Raw genomic sequence first — 13,433 nt, forward strand, 5'->3', positions numbered from 1 at the left:
CGGACCGGACTCATGTCTGTGACGTCACAGAAGGGTCGGTCTACCTTAATAGAAATCATCACCAGTGAAACAAAATCTTTATTTTAGAACTTTGTATCTTTTTTGAACGTATCCAATTACAGTCTTTCATATTGCATTTGACAACCGTTTAACTGATATCAAAACCATTTTTTAGTATAATTAGCATATACTTACTGATTTAAACACACAGCATTTCATGTTTAAAGATATATTTTCACTACTGGTGTCATAACTGCATTTCGTAAAAACTATTTAACTCCTTTTATTATGTCGATGATGTTAATGTTGGTGTTTTATTTTAGATTTGCAGACATCTTTATGAAGCAGATGAAAGTGTTCCTGATCGGCCTGTTTATACTGGGTGGTGGCTCATTTGTATGGCTTACACTACTATGTAACCAGACTATCGCATTTAGTACCGGTAAGTAAACCTGTTTGATAATTAGATGTTTATAATTCATTATATGTTTTTTTGTGACGATAATGATATTTTACTAAATTATATTTCGCTCTATCAATTGTTTAAAACAATAATGGAATATGTGGATTTCATAATAATCGATATCTCAGAAGCAACCACATCATAAAAAAACACGTCTTCATTTATTGAAGCTATATTTGCATTTCTGGTTTCTCTTTATCAATCCCTCACCGGAAACTTGGGGAGGGGGACTATAGTTTTGCTTTGTGTCCGTTCGTCCTTCCGTCCGTTCTTTCGTCCTTACGCACATTTTCTTGTCCGAGCTCTATCTACTACACTTTTCCACATTAACACTTCCTTCTTGGGACATGCACTCACTTTAATGAGGTGGTTGTGTCGCGTTCCAAAATTAAGTCACTCTAACCATTATTGTGACCTTTGACCCACATCAAAGACATACTTTAGATCTACTATGATGAAGCCAATGCACACGAAAAAAAGAAATGTTTTCTTCCATATATGTATGTAATACTTTAGATATCCAGTTTCCATACAATATGGTCCTGATTTATCTGTATGCACACATTTAAGGTATAATCTTTTCAGATACATTTTGCCGGACTCTGGTATCAAATATTTTTAATTCAGGAAACAGTATCAGCAAAATACTTTACTGTTGGTAAAATAATAAATTTACATTATTTTATAAATAAATATTGTATATCATAATTGCAAATAATCTTATAGGGTATAAGCTTTAAATAAGAGCATACTCTTGTTGCCAAATCCCTAATTTCCAATTATTGTATATATTGACCCATGTATTGTATATACCATTGATAATAAAATACTAAATATTAAACCAAATTTACATTATTAGTTCAAATATGCACGGTTGATTTTTCACTCAATGGGCGTTATCATTAGTCAGGTTGCCTTCTTTGAATTTGAGTTCAGATATAAGGTTATTGATATTACTAACGTTTATACCACGAAATGCAATCAAATAGTAAATATATGTCACAAGATCCAAATTCGTGATAAAATGACACCACTTATGAGTAAATACCCACAGGTTTATTGTCATCAATGCATCTATGGCATAACATTTCACATTTGGTGAAGTACATCAATTCGCTTAATTCTCTGGTTTCTTTAAAGTCGTCTATCACTACCGTTTTCTTCCAGAGTAAAATTGCATTGCTGTTACAATACAGGTTCTGGGTCGTATGAAAATGCAATTTAACACCCCTGTACCATTCTCCAAACGGAAATTGTCTGAATGATATCGAGTTTTGATATCATGTGGGATTTTATGATCGAGCCGCGGCTATAAAAAATAAAACATTGAGACGAGTTTCATGAAACCATTTGGCACAAAACTTAGAAAGCTACATTGTGGCATATTTTAAGTTGCAATGGGGTGAATAAAATTAGAGGTCGCCATTTTGTTGCGCCATATTCTGACTGACACAGTCAATGAAAAACGCATATTACACTAGCGACATATGCGAAAATATGGCATGGACGAATTCACTGGATAACAAGCCGATTTTGTGAAAATGCCATATGTTTTTCATACGTAATTTCCTTACTTTCTTCAGTCCAACTGTATGCGTCGAGCATCATGGGCGGGATGTTTCTCAATGGAACCATTCCACTATTCTACGAGTTAGCGTGTGAAGCGTCCTACCCAGTGTCCGAAGGACTGGCCGGAGGATTCATGACCTGGCTCAATAACTTGTTCGGCATTATGTTTCTCATGGCGTTGCTTATTCCTGGAATAGGTGAGTATTAAACGGAACCGCTATTTTAACTCACTGTCTGAGAAGGGTGATACAGCTGTATGATACAGTTTATTTCATTCTGCCTCTACTGTATCTAATTCTCAATAGTTTTGAAAAGTGACAATATATTATGTGTCTTAACCTTCGGGAGACATTCAGTTACCGCACACGTCTACTATCTTAACGTTTATATCGATACAAGAGGTATTTATTGCCTTTTTACAAAGAAACGCAACATACAACCTTAATAGGAACTTATAGCATATAATTGTTTCCCTTCTACCACATTCAATAAGACACCTTGTTCACGTATTGTCAAAAACACATTTTTTCTGACTTAAATGTCAATATTACCGCATGAGCTATAAGATACAGCGAAGATCCACCATAGTTTTTAATGTAGTGGTAATTGAAATAAAGTTTCAAGTCTGTGGCGTTTTATTAGTAAGCAACTTCCAATTTTTCAGTTTGTGAAAAAGATAACTGGCATTTAAATAAATGCTCAATTTTCGACAGCCAAAGTGTTTGTTGTTCTATTGCCAAAAATATAGCAGAGTACTTCTGTGGTTTATGTAGGTATGGAATTTTATATAGGTATGTCTCCTCGTGATATTGTAAATCGGTTTGTGTTACAGGTACGGCGTGGATGAACTACTGCCTGGTCGGAAGTGTAGGTCTTGGTCTTATAGTGTTGTTCGTATTCCCCGAGAAATATACACGGACAGACATTGATATTACTGTCACTGCGGACGGAACAATGGATGTCCAAACGTCCGTTCATCAAGTCGTCACTTCATACACTTGAGGTTAAATTCTTTCGAACCAGGCTTTGCTAAGTTGGTCATTCATTTCGAAATCTCCACAAATACAAAATTGAACAGATGTGCAACAATTTTATGTTGCGGTTTTAAAGGTAGATCATCTGAATTTTGTTTAAAGTTATTTTTGGGGTGTTAAGCTATATTTGAATACATTCAATCCTGAAATGTTTTTGCAATTATTTTTGATCGGGGAAATTTTAATAAATAAGGGAACCCAATCAAAACCCGACACTGGGAATCATATTAATAATTCAATTTGATCTGTTATAGGTATTTATATTGATCATTGATATACACAAGTGTTAAATACAGAGGCTATCAATGGTGTAACCAGCAAATCATTCTTTTCTGGTTCGTACTATTATATCATTATATTTTAATTGAATTATACATTGATAACTTGATGGTCTTTCATGTTTATTTGAAATGAAATTTTTTTTTTTTTTCTATATTAAGTTTGATTATTCTTCAGATAAAAACGTCTATTGCCATATTGCTTCTTTGATGCTGATAGTTCAAGTTAAAAAATGATGTTTTTTTCTGCGATCTTCTTCATCGCCACTCGTAATGAATATACATGTAGATACACGGTATATTAAACGGGACATTACCGCGACAGGAGTTCAGTATTGGGGAACATGGCTGAAATATTTAATAAAAATGTGTGCTTAATAGAACTTTGTTATCGGAACGTTTATAGCGTTACACATAAAAGTTACGGAACACCAAAGAATATGTTTGTTATCAAAACCTCTACGATGTTATCAGGTTGTTTTTCCCGTATCGTTATGTGCGTATCCGCTTTGAAATGATTTTAAAGGCTGTTGGCAATATAAATCGTACAGGGTACTTCACGTTACTAGAACAGTTCGCTGTGATAATCTTTTTGTACGTTTTGTTTGTAGTATTTTGAAATATCGTATAATAAATGTCTTGATATTCTAGCCAAATACTCCCGACATACATGAAAGGAAGTGCAATGCTGTTTACATTATGTTAAATTTAACTGTTTTAAAATATCTAAGGTATTATTATAAATATTGTGTTTCAGTCTTCTTGTTCAAGGTGACGTCTATTTTACATTTAAATTTCTACTGTTTTGTTACGTTGTGTAATTTTTATAGTTATACATGTAACTAAATATTGGAGTAACTGATGCAAGTATGAATTGAATCTGTATGAAATGAGAATATTACATTTTTACTCTTATTCATCTTTTTTTTCTCTTTTTTTTTTGTGTGTGTGCATTATACGGTGTTATTTTCCCTAACGAATAATTCAGCATATTATTGATATTTCTTTTTTTCCTTCTCGCTCTATCTGATATCGAAATAATCTGAAATACAGAAATGTATGTATTTTTTTGCCAGTATTTTAACCAATAAAAAAGATGTGTTTTTTTTCAAGAGCACACATTATTTACAATCAAATTTTGATTCCAAATGAAAAATAATGGTTTTTAACAAAGAGAAAACGCACTGGGAATCATGTGCATCTCAATCGTTATACTGGTATGTGATTTAGTCAAATGCAAGTTATACTATTCATTAAACCCATTGATGCATCATCAAACAGGATCTCGTTATATCAGAGGGAGCACTATTTATATTCTTTTTGAAGAGAGAGAAGGATATACTCAACAATATTAATTGTCTGTGATATTAAGGTTCAGTTTTAGAAGACTTTAAACTGTATGTCTATTTGTATACTATTTGTATCCGAAAAAAGATATGCACATATGTGAACTACTATGGGTTTACCGAGTTATCTCCCTTATTTAAATGCTTCGGATTTGTAAAACAAAACATTTCCATGTCTTCAATGCATTTGTTAAAGCAACATGATTTATGTTAAAAAGCCCATTATAAGTTCCTAATTACAAACAGAAACAGTTCCCTCCTCTACAAGTATCAGTATGTGAAGGAGCATGAAAAACGCTTTGGTCTGTTATCACTTACAAAAGTTCTGTACAAAAGTTCTGTATAAAATTGTATGTATTCAAGCTGTGGCCGAGTGGTTAAGGTGTCCCGACACTTTATCACTAGCCCTCCAACTCTGGGTTGCGAGTTCGATACACATGTGGGGCATTGAAACCCATGTGGGGCAGTGTCCAGGTACTGATTGTAGTCCGGTGGTTTTTACTCCGGGTACTCCGGCTTTCCTCCACCTCCAGAACATTAAATGACTCTGGCTGTTGATGGGACGTTAAACAATAAAAACAACAACAAAAACAAATCATTAAATGATTGAATACTTATGCCCACATAAATAAATTGACGGATCCACTGGGTCATGTTCTTTGAAGGCTATGGCATCCTTCGACTGTGAGAGTCAAACTGTCAGGAAAATGAAGTTGAGGTGGGAGGTGAGAATGCCCTTTAACTTTACTTTGTACAAAGTAAAGGTATACGAGAGTGGTTGTATTGACAATGTTTGTAATATGTTAGTTATTTATCAATATACTAGTCCGAACAATATATACACGGTTGTGTGTGACGTCATCAAGTTCCGTGTCATTATTAGAATGTTTGTATACATTTAAATTTCATGTGAGGTATTTATAAACAAGTTGTTTTACAGCCCAGAGCAATAAAACTACCGACCATTTAATTCATTGTTGGATCCATGCGTCAGCTGTAAAAAGATGAAAGTAAAAATATTTTCTGAATGGTACTTGTGTCCATTTTGTGTCTGTAGTACTGTCGTATGTTTACCACTAAGAAGACTTTTAATAAGTACGGGAAAACTTAAATTTACTGCATTTTTTGCAAGTGAAATACAGACATTTATCCTGCAACTGCCACCGCATTGTCGGAATACACCCACCGTATATATTATTGCTGTATACGGCAGTGACGGAAAACAGCTGCATTTTGGAATCTTAGCACGTGCGTCAGTTCGACTGACCTACTTCAAAGTGAAACTACGTTTAAAAGGCGAACCTGTTTCTGTCATTAGCTCTCTGGACGGAGTCCAGGAGAGCTTACGCAGTCATTCTCATGTTTTTGCCGGAAGTAGAATTATTAAAATTTTGTGGACAGAGGATATCAGAAACAGTGGGACTGTCAGAATGGATTTCAAGACACATGGTTTGGGTCGACACGAACTAGATTTGACAAGAAATTTGAGTTGTTGAATGTTTTCATTTTCGAGTAATCGTCAATTTACGGTGTCATTTTGGACATACTCGGTGTCACAGGGACATGCCGAACGTTATTCTGAGGAGTTATGAGGCAAAATTCCTGTATCAACCCACTGTAATGTGTATATAGTAATGTGCTGCAACACACGTATCCCTGTGCCGCTGCAAAAAAAATGCTGCTATGCGTGTTAGTTTATACGCATTATGTCGTCTGCTACAGTGTCTCGCGAGGTATACGTATACGTCCCTGGCAAATCTTCTTTCACATGGGAATGGAACCCTATCTCCTACGATGGCCGACAAGAGCCTGGCAAAATGAAATGAAAAAACTGTAACACTTTTTAGCTCTCTGGACGTAGTCCAGGAGAGCTTACGCAGTCATTCTCATGTTTTTGCCGGAAGTAGAATTATTAAAATTTTGTGGACAGAGGATATCAGAAACAGTGGGACTGTCAGAATGGATTTCAAGACACATGATTGGGGTCGACACGAACTAGATTTGACAAGAAATTTGAGTTGTTAAATGTTTTCATTTTCGAGTAATCGTCAATTTACGGTGTCATTTTGGACATACTCGGTGTCACAGGGACATGCCGAACGTTATTCTGAGGAGTTATAAGGCAAAGTTCCTATATCAACCAACTGTAATGTGTATATAGTAATGTGCTGCAACACACGTATCCCTGTGCCGCTGCAAAATTTGCTGCTATGCGTGTTACTTTATACACATTATGTCGTCTGCTACAGTGTACAGGGTGTCTCGCGAAGTATACGTATACGTCCCTGGCAAACACTGATATGGAATATTACTATGTATTCTTAGTAGTTCCAATTGTTTATCTTCTCTCATAATATTGACTTAATTTCTTGAAAGCATGGGAATGGAGCCCTATCTCCAGTGCTATTACTTAGTAATGAAATATGTCCTGTTACCCAGTGTATAGCTTTAAATCACTAATAACTGTTGACAAATGTGTTTTGGGTATAAAATATACCATGTGTAAATATGGTAGATATCAGAAATCGGAGAGAATATAGGTTTCTAATTGATTATGGTCATATGCATATGTATTGATGATTTGTATTATGTAGTGATAATATGAAAGCTGAAGCATGTTGCATTGATACTATATTGATGACCAATTTGACCTGTGACCTTTGATGACTTATAAATGTATATGATTTCTCCAGTCATATACATCGGAAAACGGTGAAAATATTATGAGATGAAACAGGAAACAATTCTCTATAAGAGTACAAGATTTCATTTGAAACGATCAATACACAAAATCAAGAAAATTCATTGAAAAAGTTGAAAATACAAAGAATATATAGTACGTCCAGAGAGCTACGAGGCCCTTGGCCTCTTGTTTTCAATGGTACAGTTTTTTCATATCTTTTTGTACCATAGAAAAGTGTACCGTGGTACAAAAAGATGTGAAAATTCAAATCATTTTGTACAATATGTGTTACAGAAAGATTATAAACTATTTGGGAAAAAACACAGCTTACATTCACATGTTTATGTACCAAAAGCCGGTATCAGCCGGCAAAATGATGTGAAAGGTTTTGTACCGCGATACACTTTTTTCATTTCTTTTTGTACCATTTTTGATACAAAAAGATATGAAAAAAGTGTACCAAGATAGAAACGTTACAGTTTTTTCATATCTTTTTGTACCATCCGTGGTACAAAAAGATGTGAAACAAGAGGCCAAGGGCCTCGTAACTCTCTGGACGTTGATTTGAAATCAAGCTTGTTTGTACTTTCATTTTTTTTTTTAATTTTGCTACATTTATGTTTTCTTTGTATTTTCAACTTTTTCAATGAATTTTCTTGATTTTATGTATTGATCGTTTCAAATGAAATTTTGTACTCTTATAGAGAATTGTTTCCTGTTTCATCTCATAATATTTTCACTGTTTTCCGATGCATATGACTAGAGAAATCATATACATTTATAAGTCATCAAAGGTCACATGTCAAATTGGTCATCAATATAGTATCAATGCGACATGCTTTCAGCTTACACATTATCACTACATAATACAAATCATCAATATATATGCATATGACTATAATCAATTAGAAACCTATATTCTCTCCAAATTTGATTTAAATTATCACAAGTTTTCTGATATTTACCATATTTAAACATACTCAAAACACATTTGTCAACAGTTACATGTATTAGTGATTTAAAGCTATACACTGGGTAACAGGACATATTTCATTGCTAAGTAATAGCTCTGGAGATAGAAAGCTCCATTCCCATGCTTTCAAGAAATTAAGTTATTATTATGAGAGAAGATAAACAATTAGTTGTTTGCCAGGGACGTATACGTATACTTCGCGAGACACCCTGTACACTGTAGCAGACGACATAATGTGTATAAAGTAACACGCATAGCAGCAATTTTTTGCAGCGGCACAGGGATACGTGTGTTGCAGCACATTACTATATACACATTACAGTGGGTTGATATAGGAACTTTGCCTCATAACTCCTCAGAATAACGTTCGGCATGTCCCTGTGACACCGAGTATGTCCAAAATGACACCGTAAATTGACGATTACTCGAAAATGAAAACATTTAACAACTCAAATTTCTTGTCAAATCTAGTTCGTGTCGACCCCAATCATGTGTCTTGAAATCCATTCTGACAGTCCCACTACTTCTGATATCCTCTGTCCACAAAATTTTAATAATTCTACTTCCGGCAAAAACATGAGAATGACTGCGTAAGCTCTCCTGGACTACGTCCAGAGAGCTAAAAACTGTACCATCAGAACATCGGAATGTCGTTATCCAACACCATGACCAAGGCTGACCGCGAATAGCAAAGGTTTGATAACACCGTCACAACAAGCCGCAAAGTGTATTAATCACTTCTGAGGACACAAAATTAGGGTGTACCTTGGGGCTAAAAATTATTAAATTAAACTTGTATAATGTCGCCATTTCTATTTTAGAGATAAATAATTGAACGATTGAAAAAACTTAACAGCATTTCTCTAATAGTCTTACAATATATATATATATTCCTCGATGTCTTCAGTAAAACCAACTATATTTTACGAGTGGGGCTAATATTTCGATATTTGCGCATTCGCGAAAAATATCAAAATATTAGCCACATGAGTGAAATACATTTGGTATTATTGGAGATGCTTTTAGATATGCTGTTTGTTACATTTTCATATCAAAATATACCGGATCATCTTTTAACTTTTTCCATTGTCGTTTGTATGCAGGGTTTTGATTAAATATCACTTTTATAGAATGATTACTTTTCGATATTTCACTGCTAAACGCGTAATAACGAAACCCATCGGTGTCTATAGTTTCTTTTACTCAGGAAGTTTTTATTACGCAATAAAATTGATGGTCCCTTTCCCAAAAACGGACCCCGTCGGTGTCTATAGTTTCTTTTTCTCGAGAAGTTGAGGCAGATTGGATACATTGATAATGTAAGTACAAATAATTCGCCACTGGAAAAATTATTAAAGACGTTATTTTTAAAATGAAAAGTCATTTAAAAGTTAAAATAGACAACTGCTCATTTTGCAGGCCCTACATCAATATACATGACGATTGGATCATCAAGTAGCCAGACATTCCGGATACTAATGTGCAGGCTATGTGATGACAGCTTTATCTGGGAGTCATTTGTCAAACTCAGTAACCCTTATGTCTGGCCGTTTCATATGTTTCTGTACCATGGCTGTTTTCGGCCGCTTTTTGGTACAAAAAGATACAAAAGCGACTCACTCATTTCAACTCCGCTTTCACATCTCAATGGTACAAAAAGATGTGAAAAAAATGTACCATGAAAAAAAGTGTTACAGTTTTTTCATTTCATTTTGCCAGGCTCTTGTCGGCCATTGTAATCTCCAGAGCTATTACTTAGTAATGAAATCTGTCCCGTTACCAAGTGTATAGCTTTAAATCACTGATAACTATTGACAAATGTGTTTTGGGTATAAAGTGTACCTTGTGTAAATATGGTAAATATAAGAAACCTGTGATAATTTAAATCAAATTTTGAGAGAGTATAGGTTTCTAATTGATTATAGTCATATACATATATATTGATGATTTGTATTATGTAGTGATAATGTACAAGCTGAAAGCATGTCGCATTGATACTACACGTATATATATTGATGACCAATTTGACCTGTGACCGTTGGTGACTTATAAATGTATATGATTTCTCTAGTCACATACATCGGAAAACAGTGACAATATTATGAGATGAAACAGAAAACAATTCTCTATAAGAGTACAAAATTTCATTTAAAACGATCAATACTCAAAGTCAGGAAAATTCATTGAAAAAGTTGAAAATACAAAGAATATATAGCAAAATTAAAAAAAATGAAAGACTAAAATTGGCACGTAACTGTATATACAAACAAGCTGGATTTCAAATCAACGTCCAGAGAGCTACGAGGCCCTGGGCCTCTTGTTTTTGACACCGTTCCATTTCAAATGATTTTTTTTATGATTATTTTTATGACTGTCAAGGCTCGCCACTTTTGTCTTTCTTTACCCTCACCAAAATACAGCTTAAATTTTACATGTAAGACACTGACCATGTATTCTCTATATATCAAACTGATACAACTTATATTTTCATTGCAGCGAAGAGACTTCGCGTTGAAAGTATAAGTTTTGCTGTTAGAAAATAAGTTTTGCTGTTTTTCTTTTTTACCAATCATGGCGAATCTTTGCATTCACCTCATCGAAACTTGCTCATTTGTCCAGTCGAAGCAAATAGAGAAATATGGGTTATTTTTTCTGTATTTCCGAAATATTCAGACTTGTTTTTGACACAATGATCACTTGACGTTTTCATACATATATTCACCGATGACAGCAGAAAACGCTTAAATCGCTCTGATCATCCTTTTGAAAATGTGCCGTCAAGTTGACGTGGAGTAACGTCACAAAAAGACGACGTCATGAATTATGTTACCGATTCCCTCATTTTTTGACACTATTAATTTTTCGTTTGTTCTCAGCATAAAAATGCAATAAAAAGAAAATTGAAAGGTTTCCCGTTGAATGTGACCTATTTCACTCGTATGACAAAATATATCGATTTTCCCCTCGTGAGACATCGATATTATGTCATACTCGTGAAATGTATTTTATATTTAACGAGAAACCATTCAATATATTTTATCTATTACATTGGTTATTTGCAGTAAAATATGTTTAAACTAAACCACGTAGAGTGAAAGCCCACTGAACTCCTTTCCATTGCAGCAAAAGTATAAAATGGTAATAATATCTAAAAAGGACCGCCTTGCTGGTAATGTTTTAGGTCACTTGAGATGAAGTCTCCAGTGACTTATTTTGATCGCCTTTTGTCCGTCGTCTGTTGTCCGTTCGTAAAAAAAATATATTTTCAACTTCTTCTCAATAACAAAGATGAATTAAGAACTGATATTGGGCAAAGGTAAAGGGCTATCAAAAATTTTCAAATGAATGACGTTGATCTTAATTCAAGGTTATATGGGTCAAATATGTTAAAATCTTAAAACGACTTCTTAATAACTCAGAGGACCAGTGACCTGATATCGGGCCTGTAGCATGCTTGAATAAAGGGCTATCAATATTGTTCAAATTAATGACCCTGACCTTCATTCAAGGTCACAGGGATTAGATATGCTGAAAGTTTAGAACGACTTCTTCTCATTAACCAAGAAGCCTAGATACCTGATATGGGGCATTAAGTTTGCTCGGGTGAAGGACGATTGTTCATTAAAGGCCACCGGGTTTAAATATGCTAAAATTGGCAATAGCAATAAAATTTAAAATGTCTTCTGGAGGCCCAACAAATATAAAAACGACATATTTTGCCTGTAGCACGTTCGATTGAACACATTAATCTCATATTCAAGGTCACATGAATCAAGTCTACAAAAAATATGTCAAATCTCAGCTCACCATTAAGGCCCATGGGCTTCTTGTTTAGAATTATGTAATACGTCTGGTGTGGTTCCCCTGCACTGTTACTGTTCTGTATCCCAATAGTGGTTCCCCTGTACTGTTACTGTCCTGTATCACAATAGTGGTTCCCCTGTACTGTAACTGTCCTGTATCCCAATAGTGGTTCCCCTGTACTGTTACTGTCCTGTATCCAAATAGTGGCTCCCCTGTACAGTTACTGTCCTGTATCCCAATAGTGGTTCCCCTGTACTGTAACTGTCCTGTATCACAATAGTGGTTCCCCTGTACTGTTACTGTCCTGTATACCAATAGTGGTTCCCGTGTACTGTTACTGTCCTGTATCCCAATAGTGGTTCCCCTGTCATGTTACTGCCCTGTATCCCAATAGTGGTTCCCCTGTACTGTAACTCTCCTGTATCCCAATAGTGGTTCCCCTGTACTGTAACTGTCCTGTATCCCAATAGTGGTTCCCCTGTACTGTTACTGTCCTGTATCCAAATAGTGGCTCCCCTGTACAGTTACTGTCCTGTATCCCAATAGTGGTTCCCCTGTACTGTAACTGTCCTGTATCACAATAGTGGTTCCCGTGTACTGTTACTGTCCTGTATCCCAATAGTGGTTCCCCTGTCATGTTACTGCCCTGTATCCCAATAGTGGTTCCCCTGTATTGTAACTGTCCTGTATCCCAATAGTGGTTCCCCTGTACTGTAACTGTCCTGTATCCCGATAGTGGTTCCCTGTTCTGTCCTGTATCCCAATAGTAGTTCCCCTGTACTGTAACTGTCCTGTATCCCAATAGTGGTTCCCCTGTACTGTAACTGTCCTGTATCCCGATAGTGGTTCCCTGTTCTGTCCTGTATCCCAATAGTGATTCCCCTGTACTGTAACTGTCCTGTATCCCAATAGTGATTCCCCTGTACTGTAACTGTCCTGTATCCCAATAGTGGTTCCCAGTTCTGTCCTGTATCCCAATAGTGGTTACCCTGTACTGTAACTGTCCTGTATTCAATAGTAGTTCCCCTGTACTGTAACTGTCCTGTATCCCAATAGTGGTTCCACTGTACTGTTACTGTCCAGTATCCGAATAGTAGTTCCCCTGTTCTGTTACTGCCCTGTATCCCAATTGTGGTTCCCTGTACTGTTACTGCCCTGTATCCCAATAGTGGTTCCCCTGTACTGTAACTGTCCTGTATACTAATAGCGGTTCCCCTGTACTGTTACTGTCCAGTATCCCAATAGTGGTTCCCCTGTACTGTTACTGTCCTGTATCCCAATAG

The 13,433-nt window shown here is 35.6% G+C and overlaps 1 protein-coding gene across 1 annotated transcript; it reads left to right on the top strand.

The window, feature by feature from the left end:
• Positions 1-323: 323 nt before the first annotated feature.
• LOC117320690 (solute carrier family 49 member 4-like) lies at positions 324-2,926 on the top strand (the record flags this gene model as incomplete). Its single annotated transcript, XM_033875204.1, has 3 exons — positions 324-442; positions 2,047-2,229; positions 2,865-2,926. Coding segments are annotated over 3 exons (364 nt in total), but the record flags the coding sequence as incomplete, so codon positions are not given.
• Between the last annotated feature and the right edge of the window lie 10,507 nt (positions 2,927-13,433).

Source organism: Pecten maximus, unplaced genomic scaffold, assembly GCF_902652985.1.
Source record: "Pecten maximus unplaced genomic scaffold, xPecMax1.1, whole genome shotgun sequence".
NCBI lineage: Eukaryota > Metazoa > Mollusca > Bivalvia > Pectinida > Pectinidae > Pecten > Pecten maximus.